General features: G+C 39.9%; 1 protein-coding gene across 5 annotated transcripts in view; it reads left to right on the top strand.

Moving 5' to 3' along the window:
• Nucleotides 1–18,087, top strand: part of Nvl (nuclear VCP like) — a 57,195-nt gene that overhangs the window by 29,652 nt on the left and 9,456 nt on the right. For 4 of the 5 annotated variants that reach the window (XR_003836453.1, XR_003836452.1, XR_003836454.1 and 1 more), the window contains 7 exons: nt 1,886–2,104; nt 3,765–3,869; nt 6,789–6,851; nt 9,040–9,159; nt 10,857–10,956; nt 14,445–14,551; nt 16,947–17,023. Coding sequence is in view for 2 of the 5 variants with exons in the window: in XM_021159011.2 (XP_021014670.1) it covers nt 1,886–2,104; nt 3,765–3,869; nt 6,789–6,851; nt 9,040–9,159; nt 10,857–10,956; nt 14,445–14,551; nt 16,947–17,023 (791 nt within the window). In the remaining 3 variants the exon portion in view is untranslated. Of the gene's footprint in view, nt 1–1,885; nt 2,105–3,764; nt 3,870–6,788; nt 6,852–9,039; nt 9,160–10,856; nt 10,957–14,444; nt 14,552–16,946; nt 17,024–18,087 lie in introns of those variants that run through there. The other variant, XM_029476307.1, reaches the window with a different exon arrangement.

Raw genomic sequence — 18,087 nt, 5'->3', positions numbered from 1 at the left:
TTTTTTTTTTTTTGGTTTTTCGAGACAGGGTTTCTCTGTGTAGCTCTGGCTGTCCTGGAACTCACTTTGTAGACCAGGCTGGCCTGGAACTCAGAAATCTGCCTGCCTCTGCCTCCCAAGTGCTGGGATTAAAAGTGTGCGCCACCACCACCCAGCTTAGCTAGTTTCTTATTAATAAATATCTATCTATTAAGAATTCTTCTAAGTGCCAGCTATAGCAATGAGAAATCAGGCTCTGCATTTAAACATCTTAGAGTGAGACTATAAGGACAAATAAAAGAAAGCTCTATAAATATCAGAATTTCTCAAATTATATTTTCACAAGGCATGGTATTGTTTTGATTTTAAAATGTATTTTATGTGTACTCGTGTTTGCCTGAGTTATGTCTGTGCACCACATGCATGTCTGCTATCTGAGGAGGCCAGAATTAGATCTTTTGGAATTGGGTTACGCACAGCTGTAAGTTACCATGTGGGTGCTGGGAGTTGAACTTGGCTCCTCTGGAATCACAGGCAGTGCTTACCATCTCTTTAGTTCTGTTATGGAGGTTTTAATGGCAGCTGTTTGCTATGTAATTTTTTTTTTTAAAGATTTATTTATTTTATGTATGTGTGTACACTGTTGCTGTCTTCAAACACACCAGAGAGGGCATCAGATTCCGTTACAGATGGCTGTGAGCCACCATGTGGTTGCTGAGAATTGAACTCAGAACCTCTAGAAGAGCAGTCAGTGCTCTTAACCTCTGAGCCATCTCACCAGTCCCCTGCTACATAATCTTATCAATCTTGATAATTTGCCCATGTCCAATACAGATTCTTTTATTTTAATCTTTGTTATAGTATTAACTTTCCTAGCAGAAAGCACACAGTAAATATATCAATATCTATCTATATATGTAGATGTTGGTTTCAGAATGATTAAAGAGATAAAACGGGCTGGAGAGATGGCTCACTGGTAAGAGCTCTGGCTCCTAGTACTTCTAGAGGATCTGGGTACAAATTCCAGCACCCATGTGACAACTCTCAACTGCTATCACTTCAGTCCTTGAGGACCCAACACCTATTCTAGCCTCTGTAGGCATTAGACACATATATGGAACACACATATGTGCAGGCAGAACACCTATCCACGTGAATTAATTAAAGACATTTTGCCAGGTGGTGATAGTACATTGCCTCTAATCCTCTGTAAGTTCAAAGCCAGCTTGGTCTACAGATTAAGTTACAGGATAGCCAGGGCTACATAGAGAAACTCTGTCTTGGGGAGGGAGGGTGTGTGTGTGTGTGTGTGTGTGTGTGTACCTTAATATTCTTCACAAAGCAAAAATCTGCCTTTGGAGTTCAAGATTCATTGAACTAGGAAGGTTCCTCACTGTGGATTTTGTTGATAAGTTATTAGAGAAACTGAAAATGTATTTACATTGTTTCTCGGGTAATTTTGTCTTAAGTCAGCTGCTTTAAGAACATTTAGGAATGAAATGGAATTTCGGGAGATGGATATTTTTGGCCAAGTGCCTATGTTTGCATTATCTAACCCTATCTTAAAATTTAGAATTATAATGTCAAATCAGTCTCTCTTCTCTCTCTCTTCTCCCCCCACCCCCAGCCATTTTGGCCTCAAACTTACATATTAGCTGTCGGTGACTGAGTGGCATTGGCCTCTAATACTGACCTAGAAATTACTTTTATATTTCTTGATTATAATTGATTTTTTTATTTCACCAAATATATGATGTACTTAGAAAGAAATATATCTCATCTAGAGACATTATTACAATGCATAGTTTGTTAAATTCACTATAACTTAGATAATCTTGGAATACTTATTTAAATTACATGTAACTTTGTGGTTCACATTGTTTTCCTTTAACTCTTATCTTTAAAGGATGAATTGCAAAGGCTGTTGGGGTTGCTAAGAGACCAANATCCCCTCTCAGAGGAACAGATGCAAGGACTGTGCATTGAATTGAACGATTTCATTGTTGCTCTAGCAGAAGTCCAGCCTTCTGCCAAAAGGGAAGGCTTTGTAACTGTCCCTAATGTGACATGGGCTGATATTGGTGCCCTGGAAGATATTAGAGACGAGCTTATAATGGCAATATTGGTAGGTATATCAGCTATCAGTGCCATCTGCATTGGATGTGAGTTAAGATCTAAAAGAAAACCTGCATGCATGTCTACCAGATTATGTCATTAAAAAATTTAGACCTTATTTTATGTGTATGAGTGTTTTACCTCCATGTATATATTTGTACTGAGTACATGTCTAGTACTGGTGGAGGTCTAAAGGCATCACTCCTCTGGAATTGACTTATAGATTATTGAGAACCACTTTTTCTGGGTATTGGGAACTACTCAGCCATTGAGCCGTCTCTGTAGCCCCTAAGTGCATGTTTAACATAGAGCTTTCCTGAGATTCGGTTCAAATATAAATTCGGCTTCAGTTTGTCATCTTTTTTGTTTTAACTGTCCCAACAATGGAGCGTCGTTCCCTTGATATGTTTCATACTCGTTTTGTTTGTGTTTGGTTACTACATAGTGAGTTCAAGAAAAACAAATTTAGGTTTCACTCGAGACTAGTGTGTGTGAAAACTACCTTCTTGGTCATAGTCAAGAGGGTCGAGGCAGCTTTGGTGCCCATGAAACTTTGGATTGATTTTAGCTTACTTTTTGGTTTTTCAAGACAGGGTTTCAAGGTGGTTTTTCAGGTTTTTCCCTGTCCTGGAACTCACTCTGTAGACCAGGCTGGCCTCGAACTCAGAAATCCCCCTGCCTCTGCCTCCCAAGTGCTGGGATTAAAGGGTGGGCCACCATTGCCCAGCGATTTTTAGCTTACTTTTACTTTTCTGCTTACTGACCATTTTGAGTTGTGACCCATTTAGGAGATATGTACTACCAAATGTGAAAGCACACTAGGATGGTAGAGAGCAACATGTGTGGTATTTAACCGTGTATAGGCCCTGCTGCCTCTGATTTCCCTGAGAAAGCTGTCTCCAGGACTTTCATAACTTAGAAATTTGGTTGATTTTTTTAAAACTTTATTTTAATATACTGAAGTAGTTCATCTTGGCTGGGGGAATAGTTCAGGGGTAAACCATTTGCCATGCAAGGGTAGGATCTGAGTTTGTCTTCAGAAGCCACGTTAGATCAGGTGCAGTAGTTAACATCTAGTCTATAACTACAGCACTCCCAGGAGGAAGACAAGGCAGAGACAGCAAGGCTTCCTGGAGACTTGTGGGCCAGCCTGCTTGGTAGACGCAACAGAAAGAACAAGAGACTCTGCCTCAAAGAAGATGGACGGCAAGGGCTAGAGACAGTCCTGGATCTGTGCATACACTGGCACTTTTTATAATGAAATACTGTATTGTTTTGTCTAAAGTGGTCTTATAGTTTACATGTATATATAAATTCCTTAAGAATCAGGATTGAATCTGGCTTGATGTGGTAGTACATACCTTTAATCTTTGTTCTTAGGAGACAGAGACAGATCTTTGAACCTGAGGCCAGCCTGGTCTACATACTGAGATGGAGGCTAACTAGAATATATAGTGTGACCTTGTCACCGAAAAAAGAAAAATGAAAGAAAAGAGAGAGCCTTTCCTGTTTATCACCATGTACCATGTGTGTGATGTCTAAAAAAGTGACCAGTCACCATCATTTTTAGGCTTTGTGGTCAGGGTTAAATATAAGAGATGACATACATTTGAACACTCAGTGTAAAGTGAGCATGTATACTGGATCACAGTTGGCATTGTTTCTTCCAGGCACCTGTTCGCAACCCAGACCAGTTCAGAACTCTTGGTTTGGGGACTCCAGCTGGCATCCTCCTAGCTGGTCCTCCTGGGTGTGGAAAAACTCTGCTAGCAAAGGTATGGCACAAGTTCTACTGTGTGTGTTGTATTTCTTGCCTTCAGTAGGATAATGAAGGTTTAAATAACATCATGAAGTAGATCTTTTGTGTACACTCTGTTATAAGTCCATTTTAACTAACTGATTTTCTTTTTCAATAGAATTTTCTACATTGTCCTTTAGAACAAAATGGTTTTAATTGGTTGTGTCACCCTCATTCCTGGGAAAGAAGCAAGAAAAGGGTCCTGTCCCCTAAAGACAAAAAGGCTCCCGTGTTTCTCAAAACTGCACCATTCATGAGCTTGCAGTACTCTTGCTCAGGGTCATTCTGACCTTTGCATTGTTCTTGATTCTTGCTTTTGCTTAATTATTATTATTATTTTTAAAGATTTATTTATTATATGTAAGTACACTGTAGCTGTCTTCAGACACACCAGAAGAGGGAGTCAGATCTTGTTAAGGATGGTTGTGAGCCACCATGTGGTTGCTGGGATTTGAACTAAGGACCTTTGGAAGAACAGTCGGGTGCTCTTACCTGCTGAGCCATCTCACCAGCCCTGCTTAATTATTATAATGAGTATTTTCTACTATGTTCTTTATGATATTTTAAAAAGCCTTTCTGCAGTAGAAAATGTAAATTAGTAAAAGGCAAAAACGTTTATAATCCTACTGTTGCTTTCTGCTACCACTGTTTTATTTGTTAGTCAGTCCCAGGTATCTTTTCTTTTCTTTTTTTTTTTTTTTAAAGATTTATTTATTTATTATATGTAAGTACACTGTAGCTGTCTTCAGACACTCCAGAAGAGGGCATTAGATTTTGTTACGGATGGTTGTGAGCCACCATGTGGTTGCTGGGATTTGAACTCGGGATCTTCGGAAGAGCAGTCGGCACTCTTAACCACTGAGCCAGCCAGCCCCGGTATCTTTTCTTTTATGCATATCAAGACATAATATAGACAAGATAATTAATATGTTAATGAGCTTTGATTGATTTGATCAAATGCAGACATGTTTTGGCTCACGATTTCTGAGACTTCAGTAACTAGTAGCTCCTTGTTTCCATGCCTGGGGCAGAATGGGAGAGAACATCATGTCAGAAAGGTGACAGAGAAAAGTAGCTCACCTCATGGCAGCTAGGAAGCAGACAGGAAAAGCTAGGGAGAGAGTGGGCACAAGATAAGTCTTTCCAGAGTGTGCCCCGATGACCTCCATTCTCAAGCATTTCACTGCCTCTAAGTAATGAGATCGAATCTCACCCCCATCACCTACCCCCCAGGCAAGGTTTCTCTGTGTAGCTTTGGCTGTCCTAGAACCCTCCTGGAAACAAGCTGTTCTCATAAAGAGATCTGCCTGCCTCTGCCTCCCAGATTCAAGACATGCACTACCACCACTCCAGGAGATTGAATTATTATTTTTATTTATTAATTTATTTACTTTATATTCCAGTCATAGCTTCCCCTCCCTTCTCTCCTCACAGTCCTTCCTTCTCCTTTCCTGTCCCCCACACCATCCTATCTTCCCTTTTTCCTGAGAAAAGGGAAGGCCTTCCATGGATAATGTATCAATCTGTTAGGTCAGATCTCTTAGGATCCAATTACTTCTCAAAACTCCTGTCAGCAGAAACTCAAGCCTTTAACATATAAACCTTTGAGAGATATTTCATAATCTAAACCATAGCAATGTATGTATGTATATATGTATGTATTCCAAAAATGTAAAATTTTAAAAACTTTTTATTTTAATCACAGGGAATAGTGTCTTTCTCTGTATCCTGGGTTGGTCTGGGACTCAGGTAGTGCAGGCTGACCTCAGACTCTTACAGATCCTTCTATTTTAGCCTCCTGAGTGCTGGGATTATAAATGTGAATTATGGACTGGCAAGATGGCTCAGTGGGTAAGAGCACTGACTGCTCTCCCAAAGTTCAAATCCCAGCAACCATGTGGTGGCCCATACCACCCATAATGAGATCTGACGCCCTCTTCTGGTGCGTCTGAAGTCAGCTACAGTGTACCTATGTATAATAATAAATAAGTCTTTGGGCTGGAGCAATCAGAGTTGACCAGAGCGAGCAGAGATCCTAAAAATTCAATCCCCACCAACCACAACCATCTGTTCAGCTCACAGAGAAGGCTCACAACCATCTGTACAGCTACAATGTACTCACATACATAAAAATAAATAAATCTTAAGAAGAAAAAACAATTTTTTTTTTTAAAAAGTGAATTATTATACCTGGCTTCAAATAAAAGGTTTTTAAGCACACTTTTCTTGCTTAGCATTATTTCCTGAATACAGTATTTTTATTTTCAATAATTGATTATACCATGTGTGCCTGTGGCCGTGAGAGATCAAAAGGCAACAACAGAAACCCTGGAACTGGAGTCTTACAAAGGGTTATACCAACTGCTATTTGGGTGCCGGAATCACACCCAGATCCTCTAGAAAAGCAGCCAGTGCTTTTACCACTGAGCCTCTCTCCAGCCCTGAATACAGTATTGTTAATACCGTGGGCTAAAGAGATGGCCAGTGAGCATCAAACCTGATGGCCTGAATCCAATCCCAGAACCCACACTGTGGAAGGAAAGAACTGACTCCTCAGAAGAGTGATGGAAAGCCCGAGCACACCTACACATATACACGTGTACACATACGTAAATGTAATAAAATGCTTTAAGGTTTTTAATGCCTGTATTATAGTTTGCCATAGAGATGTTTTGTAGTTTATGGTAATATAGATATGGTTGCACGTGCCTGTAGTCCCAGTACTTTGGGGGCTAGAGGCAGGAGAATCGAGAGTTTTAAGGTTATTCTCTGCTACACAAAGAGTTTGAGGCTAGCCTAGGCCACAGGAAACCTTTGTTTAAAAAAAAAACCAACTAAGGAAACAAACAAAATCCCATTACATTACATTTTATATCTTTTTATTTCTTCTGGCTAGGCTGTGGCAAATGAGTCTGGACTGAATTTTATATCTGTCAAAGGCCCTGAATTATTGAATATGGTAAGTCATGTGGCATCAGCCATTATTTTAATTAAGATAAAATGTGTCAATTCTAATTATAGGACTCTGAGCTCTCAGGTCTTTGGACAGTTGTGACATTTTGACAAAACTCTGTTACAGAGTTGGAGGATTGAGCTTGCTATAACATACAGGGTTTGTAAATGCTTTCTTGAGTAAATCTATTCAACTATTAACTTGAGTTTCTGCTTTAAAATAGAAATGATTTTTTACAGTTATTAACATTGAAATGTGTTCTCTGCTATTTGTCAGACACTTCAAATGTATTTATTCTTTTTTTGTTTGTTTTTGTTTTTTACTTTTGGTTTTACGAGGCAGGGTTTCTCTGTGTAGCCCTGGCTGTCCTGGAACTCACTCTGTAGACCAGACTGGCCTCGAACTCAGAAATCCGCCTGCCTCTGCCTCCTGAGTACTGGGATTAAAGGCGTGCGCCACCACTGCCCAGCAAATGTATTTATTCTTGAACAGCTTGTGAAGTATGAATTGTTTGCGCGCACGCACGCACGCACGCGCGCGCGCGCGTGTGTGTGTGTGTGTGTGTGTGTGTGTGTGTGTGTACACTAATGCATGTGTATAGATGTACATGTATATGGAAGTTAGGGGTCTACCTTGAGTGTTGGTCTTCAGAACCTGTCCACCTTGTGTTTTGAGCCAGGGTCTCTTACTGGGACCTGGGTCTTGTGAGATTATACTGCTGGATAGTGGACCCCAGGAACTGCCTTCTCTGACTCCCTAGTGCCCAGCTTTGTCAATAGGTTCCAGGAATTAAACTTGAGTTCTCATGCAATCATGGAAGCACTTATCATCTGAGCTATTTCAGCTGCTCTGGCATGCCTTCTCCTTTGCCATACAGAAAATAAATGAGAAAATTAGATACCTCAAAGTAGTAGTGTGCTTGTTTTGTATGTATTGGAGGGTTCTCGGGTGTGTGCGGAGACTAGAGGCATACCTTGGGATGTGCCTCAGAGTAAGCAGGCTGGAGCTTGCTGACTGGTGTAGACTGGCTGATGAGCAAGCTCCAAGGATTGGGATCATAAATTCTAGCCACCATGTTAGGTTTTTGTTTTGAGTTTTTTTTTCATGTGGGTCGTGGGAATTGAACTCAGATCCTCATGCTTGCACAGCAAGCTGTTTATCTCCCAATCCCAAACCTTGCTCTTACTTAGTGTTAGTTTTGAAAACTTTTTCTTTTTTTAGGATTCTTGGGCCTTGTGTATGCTGAACATTATTGTACTACTTAAGCTATACTCTCAGCCCTAATGGAATTTTTTTAATGTGTAGCCATAGAGAAAAACCTTGTCCTTACATATAAATTGTCTAATTACTCTGTCCTTATAATATTGCTACTTATGGATAGCTATGTTTCCTTGGCTGTACTTAATGTTTATATTTAAATTTAGATTTTTAACATGGAGTAAGCCATTATGAATCTATGGGATGCCTTGCACATTCACTCAGACTCCACTGTTGCTGTGTAAAAAAGTTTTTTTCTATTTTAGCAAGTTTGTTTATATATGGCAGTGGATATCAATTTGATTTGTGTATTTTAGTGATATTGGATATGTAACAACTACTCCTGGGTATTTTTGTTACATAAGAAATAGGAAATTGCTTTTAGACAATAGAATTGTGGGAATTTTTTTTTTAACTAGAGATTTTATATTCTACATAGTCTTCATTTTCTGTCAAAAACAAAATCAGCTGATCTGATTAAATATGTAATTGGCTGTCTGTGTTTTTAAGACAGGGCTTTACTGTGTACTCACGGCTGGTTTGAAACTGGTGATTATCCTGTCTCAGCCTCTCAAGTACTGAGATATAGGAGTGTGCCACCATGTCTGGTACAGTTGGCTTTTATAGGTCAAAATGATTTACTACTAGCAATTGCATATGGTTTAACACTTTGAGAATTCTTGACATCTATATGACTTCAATTTTTAAATTATTTTTTAGATTAAAATATAATTACAACATTTTCCCCTTCCCTTTCCTCTACCATTCCATGCTTGTGTTCTCTCAAATTCATGGGCTATAAAAATTATTGTTTAACATTCCTGAGTATATAAACACCTAGGAGCTACATGATGGAAAACTGCTCTTATTGTCACTTGGTTCTCAGCCCCAAGATTGAACTTTCTCTCCATTTTACCTGCTTTCTGTATATGTGTAGTATGTTGGTGAGAGTGAGCGTGCTGTTCGGCAAGTTTTTCAGCGAGCCAAGAACTCAGCCCCCTGCGTGATATTTTTTGATGAAGTGGATGCTTTATGTCCTCGGAGATCAGACCGAGAAGTAAGTAACGAAGCTTTTTCTCGTTACATGTGAATGCTCGCTTATAAAAGTTCACACAAGTCGTCACACTTACGGAAAAAGTTAAAATCCCTTTCTCCTGATTACACTGCTTGCAAGTTGCTGACACTAACACCACTGCATGCTCCATCATGTTATCATTTTAATCATTCTAGAGATCTCTCATAAGTACTTGGATAGCTTAGACCTCTGCTGTACATATAAGGATGGATATGCTATCTTGATTTTATTTTTACCTGTGTATACAAGTCTAGGAAAAGCAGAATTTACTTGACAATGCCTTGTTTTAGACAATCATATTTCTTCTAGGTGTTTCTTTTACAAATAGAACTTTCTGAGACATTTGTATCTGATGTTTGTGCAATATACAAATAATACAGAATAGAATTTGGGAAGTATGAATCATGTCTAAAGATGTACATACATGATATTGAGATACAATCAATACTATGTCGTATTTCAGATAACTTGTTGGTTACATAATAATCCAAGAATAATTTGTTAAATTAACCATTTCCCACACCTTTGCAACTGATGCCCATCTTTATTTTTTTGTCAATTTTATTAACAAAATATATCTTATGCAGCAAGTGAGCCATCTCCTTTTCTTTTTCTTTTCAAGTCGGGGTTTCTTTGTGTAGCCCTGCCTGTCCTGGAACTCGCTGTGTAGACCAGACTGGTCTTGAACTCACAGAGATCCACCTGCCTCTGCCTCCCGAGTGCTGGGAGTAAAGGTGTGCGCCACCACTGCCTGGCTAGCCCATGACTGAATGCTGCCGAGTCTGGATTATGAGTTTGCTGATGTCTTAGTTATCAGTGCTGTGCTACCAGAGAGAGAAAGTGAGGCTCTGCAGACGCATCCCTCTATAAGGATCAGCAGATAAAGCACTGCTGCCTCTATACATCAATTGATAGTGAATGAAGAAAGTCAGTTAATAGTCAAAATCCATAGCAGCACTTTCTCTTTCCCTTCATTGTCTATGTATTTTATATCTCTGTATCCCTGTACTTACTTCCTAAACCATTCCCTTGGGTATAGTCCTGAATTGTACCATTTACTCCAAGAAAAAGATAAAAATCTAATGTACTCAGTGTCCCTTTATGTATTGCATTGAAAGATGTGGGATACTCAACATAGGCAGAAATCTAGAGCTTTGAAGCTGAGTCTAGAGTTGACCAAATGATGTTCATGGCAGCTGTCAAATAATTCAGAAGCATATGATTTAGACAGATAACCTCTTCTAAGGTTCTTTTTTTTTTTTTTCTCATTCTTATGGGCAGCAATGACAGCTTAGCTTAGGACACGCTCGGACACTTTTATTTTGCATAGTATCTATAGTGACAATGACTTAAGAAGTAGTCATTGCCGCCCGCCCGCCCGCCTGCCTTTCCCCCTCTTCCTCCTCTCGTCCATACTTTTTTGTCCCTCTTTCACTCTCTCTTCTGTTGCACAAATTGACCCTGTACTCTCAGATTTAGGAATACATGTTCTTGCCTCGGCCTCTGGGTACCTGAGACGTCTGGATCCATGCTACTGCTCAGCCACTGTAGCCCTTGTTCCACAGAAGCTCGTCAAGAGCGAATGTGCTCAGTTGTGTAGAGGGAAAAAGGACTGCGTTCCTTACGTTGAAGGTGAAGGAACTAGGTTGGGTTTTGTTTGATTGTTTGTTTGTTTTAAGACAGGTGCTAGTGTTCGTGTGGTGAATCAGCTGCTTACAGAGATGGATGGCTTAGAAACACGCCGGCAAGTTTTTATTTTGGCTGCCACCAATAGACCAGGTAAGAAAGAAGAACATCACACAAATGCATTTATAAAGTGAATCAAACCTCACACAGGTCTGATTTATGCTGCATTAAAAACATTGGGGCTCAAGAGATGGCTCAGCAGTTGCTGCTCTCCAAAAGGGCCTGTGTTCATTCAATTCACAGTCCCCACACGGCAGCAGCACACAACTGTCTGTTCCAGGAAATCTACTGCAAGTGTGTCATGCCCAGATAGACTGGTAGGCAAGACACTACACAGAAAATAATAAATCTTTTTTAAAAATTTAAAAAGCACTATCTTTTGATTCTCATGAAATTGTTTATCTCTATTGACTTTTCTGCTGCTTGTTTTTGTTGTCAATTTGACTCAACCTATAGACACCTAGGAAGATGGATCTCCATTTGAATAATTAGTTGCACAGCTAAGACTAGCCTTTGGCCAAGTCTCTAAGAGATTATCTTGAGTGTTAATCAGCATGAGAGGGCCCAACCCACTAAAGGCTGCATAAGAAAGCTAGCTGTGGGCTGGAGAGATGATGAGTCAAAATGTAAGCCAAATAAATACTTTTCTCCCCTACGGTGTATTTGGGTTTTTTGTTTTGTTTTGTAAGTCTTTTTCTTTTTCAAGATTTATTTACTTATTATATGTAAGTACACTGTAGCTGTCTTCAGACACTCCAGAAGAGGGCGCCAGATCTCATTACAGATGGTTGTGAGCCACCATGTGGTTGCTGGGATTTGAACTCTGGACCTTTGGAAGAGCAGTCGGGTGCTCTTACCCACTGAGCCATCTCACCAGCCCTTGTTTTGTAAGTCTTAAAGTTTATCATGGCAATAGAGAGCAAACTACAACAATTATAATAAAATTGTCTTCTTGTCAGAGAATACTTGTACCATACTCATTTTTGTTTCTGGTTTGTCGATTTAATAGACAAGATATTGCGATGTACATTGGCCTTGAGCTATCTGTTTTTCTACTCAGCTTCCTGAGTGCTGGTATTATAGCAATGGACTACCATGCCTGGTTTATATAATACATACTTGACCCTAAAAGTATTCTCAGAAATTATGTAGCATGGTTTCTCTCAAGTTCATAGGAAACAAGAAATGCTTTTCATTTTCCCTGAAATTTTAAGATAAAAATTTAAAAGATCCATGCTGATGCCATGCTCTGTTATTGGCCTATAACTATGATTTAAAGTTGTTTTCAAGCTTAAGCATACTATGATGGATTTGGATAAAAGGCTACAGGCTTCAGAAGTGTTCAAGTTAGGCTTTCTAGTCTACTCTAGTTCTTCTTTATATTTTTAATCCTCTGCCCTCCCTGCAGCCCAGGCTTTCTTAGATAGTCTATCGTGATGTTTGATAACTGTCTGCTAGCCAAGAAATGTTGTCAAATTCTCAGGAGCCAGAGAAATAGGCACTTGTGAGCCCCCTAACATGGATATTGGGATACAAACTCAAGTACTTTAGAAGAACATGGAGTACTTTTAACCATTGAGTCATCTCCCCAGCCCTCTCTCTCGCTATGGTGTGTTAGACTTTTAAGCATTGAGCCATCTCCCAGCCCTCTCGCTAGGGCGTGTTAGCATGTTTTGGGCTTGGTTTGTGTTCTTTTTTGAGATAGGCTCTCACACAGTAGTACCTGGGAGGCCTGGTATGTACATGTTTATGCCTCAGCCTCTTTAGTGCTGTGATTCAGAGATGGAGTCCTCACTTGGCTCCTTGAGTGGATTTCTCAGTCGTCTAGCTGGTATACATCTTCATTTGAAGGAAGTTACAATAGAATCTGCCCACTCATGATACCCACCATTTCATTTATACCCATTTATCCTTCTCGAGAGGCTTTTTATCCTTGTGTGTCAGTCATCTGAAAGTTCTTTGTTCTCCAGGTTTTGTTCTTAGTTGTAAACACAGGATTCTGTTTAGCATTCTGCACTGAGTTTGGCCTATGCTGAGTGATGAACCTTGGTTTACCTGTGTCTGCCCTCTTGTGCATTTGTGTTTCATCTTCTGCTCTATTGAATCTCACCCATTCCTTTTTCCCTTATAACTTAGACCGCTGTGGCAGTTTACTGCGTGTATTTACAGATAAGGTTGTCTGGATCTTTTTCAGTTGTACTCATCACTATTTGCCTGTTCTGTTTTATCATATCATGTGACTTGTTTTGATGTCTGTAATAATTTTCTGTGTAGTTTTTTTTTTTTAACCAAAAATCTTTTTTGCAGTGCTGGGAGTTGAACCTAGGGTCTCAAACATACTAAATAAATACTCTATCAACAACTGAGCTCCAACCCCCAACACACACATTTGGGTGGTTTTATTGTGTTAGTTCTTGCCTATATGCATGTGTCTGCACTGTGAAAATAAAATGATAGCAGATTTATATCAAAAGACGAGGCTAGAGAGAAACGGTATAATAGTTCTCAGAAGCTGAAAAGACTGTCAGCTCAGAACTGTGTCCATCAGACATGTATTTCAGAATATTCTCAGGTGAAGAACTAAGAATCTGCCATGTGCCAGGCTGTGAATAGCTAAAGGAAGGTTGGGGATATTAATTACTTATTAGTAGAGCATATGCATGAGGGACCTGTAACAGAGAAGTAGAAAGACTTAAATGTAAGTGGATACAATAACGTTCCCGTGTGTATTTGTGTGTACATGCACGAGTGCATGCATGTGTGTGTTTCTCCATTTGCCTGTCTAAATGCCAGTTTTAGCCATTGGGCCTTCTCACATCTGTTGTCTTGGTATAAAGACTGTTGAAAAAGATGTGGCTTTCCAACGGGTTCTTAGTGGAGAAGTCAGAACGTTTTATAGTGAGCCTCGCTGTTATGGCAGCACTGAGCCCTAGGTACTAAGCGCCAGGGACACAGAAGGACGTGAGAAGATTTATGGGAGACTTAGGTGCTCTTGGGAAATTCCAACAGACACATGGATAAAGGACAGGAAAAGCCCTGCTGAGACAAACGTAGTTGGGGCAGGACATATTCCCTCAGATTGAGAGTCCTGGGAGAAGAGCAGCTGTGGGGCTCAGGTAGGGTTAGAGTTTCATTGTCACGTGGATGCATTTTGATAAATAGCTTCTGATTTGTGTAAGAGGGGTGTGTGCACGAAACCTGCATGTGTGTGTTTGTAAGTGGAGGTCAGCAGGCATCTTCCTCAATCTTTACCTTGTTTTCTGACACAGGATTCCTCATTGAACCAGGAACCCACTGTGGCTAGACTGGCTGACCAGCAAGCCCTAGGGGTCTTATCTCTGCCTTCCCAGTGCTACAGTACTTTGCTTTTTATGTAACTTCTGGGGATTTAAACGTTGTCCTAATGCCTGCATTGTAAGCACTTTACCAGCTTCAGTAATACCCAGTTCACCACGGTTTTTAATTTGGATTTTGTTGGTTTTTTGTTTTCAAAAAGAATTTTTCCTATCTTTTACTAATTACATTTAAAAAAAAAAAAAACCATTCTATTTCATTTATATCTGTTTTTCTCTCTTGTCTAGATATCATTGACCCTGCCATTCTGCGNCCAGGCCGCCTGGACAAAACGCTCTTCGTGGGTTTGCCTCCCCCAGCAGACCGCGTTGCCATATTAAAGACTATTACAAAAGTGAGTAAAAGAAATGACCTTTTTGTATATGTTTATATTATTTAAAAATGTTGTTATTTTGTTTTGTGTGTGTGTGTGTTTGTGTGTGCGCGCCTGTATGAATTATGTATACTGCATGTATGTAGCTGCCCAGTAAGGTGAGAAGGAATCAGATCCTCCAGACTGGAATGGCTCAGAGATGTGAGCCTCCTCACATGGGTGCCTGGAACTGAACCCAGGTCTTCCGCAAGAGCAGAAGTGCACTTAACCCCCAGCTATCCCTCAAGCCCTGCTCACACCACTTTTAAAGTTATCCAGGTAGTAAATTAGGCTAGCTGATTGTTCTTTTTCTAGAGCTTAAGTGTTTACCATGCCTCCATCTACCAAAATGGGCACTAACCACATGGTCCAGACTCCTTTTTTCTCACTCACAATGAAGATAAACTAAATGAAGGATTGGAGTTAGTGTTCAACAAGTGTTATCAGATGTCCTTGTAATCATGTTCCCTGTGTCTTTAAATGTTTGTCCATCAGATCATCCTGTCTGAAACAGAGGACAAAGCTTTAGATTGTAAAGAAAGTAAATACAGATCCATCAGGAAGGTTAAAAAACACATGAGATCTGATGTTTCATGTCAGCTGCAGGACAGAACTCAAGCTCAGCTCCTAACGTCCAGTGTAAGGAAAGGTCAGAGAAGTGCACTCTGTGCAGATCCTGGGCTTGTAACTACCAGCTTGACAAGAATAGAATTTAGGTATTGAGAGCTATACAGGAATACCTGGTATACATACCTGGTATATATACATGTAATACCTGGTGAGTTTGCTACTTATGGTTGAGCTTTTTTTGGTTTAGAAACTAGAAGGTTTAAGGTAAAAGTCTAATAGCATATAGAATATATTTGGGAAGTTCTTTGTGCTATGTGACATCAAGGTTGAAAGTCCCTCCTGGCAGCTCCTGTGCGCAAATATATATATATATATATATATATATATATATATATATATATATATATATATATATATATATATATATATATATATATATAAAACATGTCTGTAGTTGTTGCCTTTCTGCTCCCTTCCAGCCACTTGTCACCACTGTGCCCGTCCAAGCTGCACTGAGAGATATTTAAAGATCGTGCGGTCTGGCTTTACAATTGTTTTTGCTATATGCAGAACGTAGTCACCGGATAAAGGTGTATTAAATAGGCACAGGAACTGATTTCTTGGCCCTGTCTTAGATGGGTTTGATATTTATCATGACAATGGCTCTTAGAGCCCACAGTTTCTTCAGGTTTTGAATAGGCCCTGCTAGGACACATGCAAAGTTTGTTTATGGATCTGGGTAGAGTGATAGATAATTGCACAAGATGGCTGCCTGCTGAATCCCATAGTGACAGTACCCTGCAGTGTTGCTATTTGATGTTAAGATTAACTCATTGGCATGTTTGTTCTTATGTGCATTTCTTAAAATAGTTATTTCAAAATGTAGTATATGCCTCAAAGGAAAGAAGATAGAGTACATATGTAAATACTCCATCAGGACAGTACTATTTTTTAACCTACCATCTAACTGACATTTAAGTCATTAAGAGCTATAGTGGAGACCGCTAAGATGGCTCAGAGGATTAAAGGCACCTGCCTCTAACCTGAAAACCTTGGGTTCAGTCCTCAGAACCTACATGATGGAAGGAAAGAATCAACTGGAAATTTTCTCCAGCCTCCTCTTGCGTGCTGTGGCATATGTGTACCCTTATATGCACATAAATGGCTTTTAATTGTAAAATTTTATTTTTTGGATTTTAAAGATTCATGTGTATGAACTAACTACATATGCTGTACCTATGGAGACCAGAAGAGAGTATCAGATCTCCCAGAATTATTGATGGTTGTGGGTACTACCATGTGGGTACTAGAAGTCTGACCCTAGTTCTCTTAGAAAAGCAGCCAGGGCTCTTAACCACTAACCAGCCTGTGTAAAAATATATTTTTTAAACTGTGTGGTGTTTACTTGTTATGAATATTACTAAGCATGGTTCCTGTATGTAGTGCTTATGTTCAGTGTTGAAATTCTGAAGCTTTTTTGAGCCTTGTCGTTTTTACCATCTGTAATTATGAGCTGGGAGGAATTGGTTCCAATGTCAATGCTGGGTTTTAGATGAGAGATTAAAACCATCTTGAGTCCTGTGAAGAGCAGCATCCTTTCATGTTCAACAAGCTGGGTTCAGTACTATTCTCCTTCAGTCAGTTTCATGACACAAATCCCTCCAACTTCCTAAGTGTCTGTGGTTTGCCTTTGCAGCTTCTCATACATCTTACCCTGATTCTCCAGCTTGAAACCCATGGTTCTAATACCGTAGTCATCAACCATTCTTTCTCATTAAGAACCAATGACATTTTCTCTCTTACTCAGAATGGCACCAAACCTCCACTGGATGAAGATGTAAATTTGGAAACAATTGCTAATGACCTTCGTTGTAATTGCTATACGTGAGTATTTAAGTCTCTCCTGTCTGAAGCCTCTGGGGTATAGTTTCTTCTTCAGCAGGGAAGGAAAAGAAGCCCATTTCTCAGATTGTTGGAAAAGCTAATGATGTTTCCTGTGTGGCACCTTACCCAGTGTCTGGCTGGTTCTTGCTGCTTTGTTCTCAGACAGCTTGCCTGCCCATTTGGAGGCTGAGTTCCTGCCATAGATTGTCCCTTTTTCACTCAGGCTTCCCTAACCAGGTTGTTACACTTCATTATAAGTTCTACTTTCAGAATACGTAAAGTATATGTGTGTTTCTCACTGGATATCAGATTTCTGACTTCAGATGCACCAGAAGAGGGCATCAGCTCTCATTACAGGTGGCTGTGAGCCACCATGTGGTTGCTGGATTTGAACTCAGGACCTTTGGTAGAACAGTGTTCCTACCTGCTGAGCCATCTCACCAGGATATCAGATTCCTTAGTTACATCTGCAAGACTGTGTGCTCCCTGTGTTCATGTGCCATTGACAGCCTGCAACCGCAGCAGGACACCTGATATTTCTGCCTTGAGTTTTAATGTTTATTCTTGTTGTAGTTTAGCTGAGATGCCCCAGCCACTCTGTAATTTAAAAGCCCTGTTGTGCATCCCTAATACCTCGGGTGCTTGGTATATGCCTGTAGACTGAGGCCAGATAATATGGGGCATTCCACTAGAAAATAAGATAAGTGAGTGAGAATTACATCATTAAGGGATTCAGCGCTGCAAGCTTGCTCTGAGAGCAACTTTTAATTATTTGACATCTGAAAATGAGGCTTTAGTTCCACAGTTCAAGCTCTTTCTTAGAGAATCTTTGTGGATCATGTTAAAGCTGCAGTATAGGAAAGAAAGCCCAGTCAACACAGATGTTTCATTAACCTCTTAGGACTCTGATGACCCAGCCTGCTGTTGTTACTTGGAATAATTACACAGACTAAGCCTAGGTGTGTATTTGTGTCTGTTCACTCAGCTTTGTATGTGTAAAGTTTCTACTAACTCTGTGTGTGTGTGTGTGTGTGTGTGTGTGTGTGTGTGTGTGTGTGTGTGTG

Source organism: Mus caroli, chromosome 1, assembly GCF_900094665.2.
Source record: "Mus caroli chromosome 1, CAROLI_EIJ_v1.1, whole genome shotgun sequence".
Classification (NCBI taxonomy): domain Eukaryota; kingdom Metazoa; phylum Chordata; class Mammalia; order Rodentia; family Muridae; genus Mus; species Mus caroli.
Note: the sequence above shows the minus strand (reverse complement) of the source record. Positions and strands in the feature narration are given on the sequence as shown.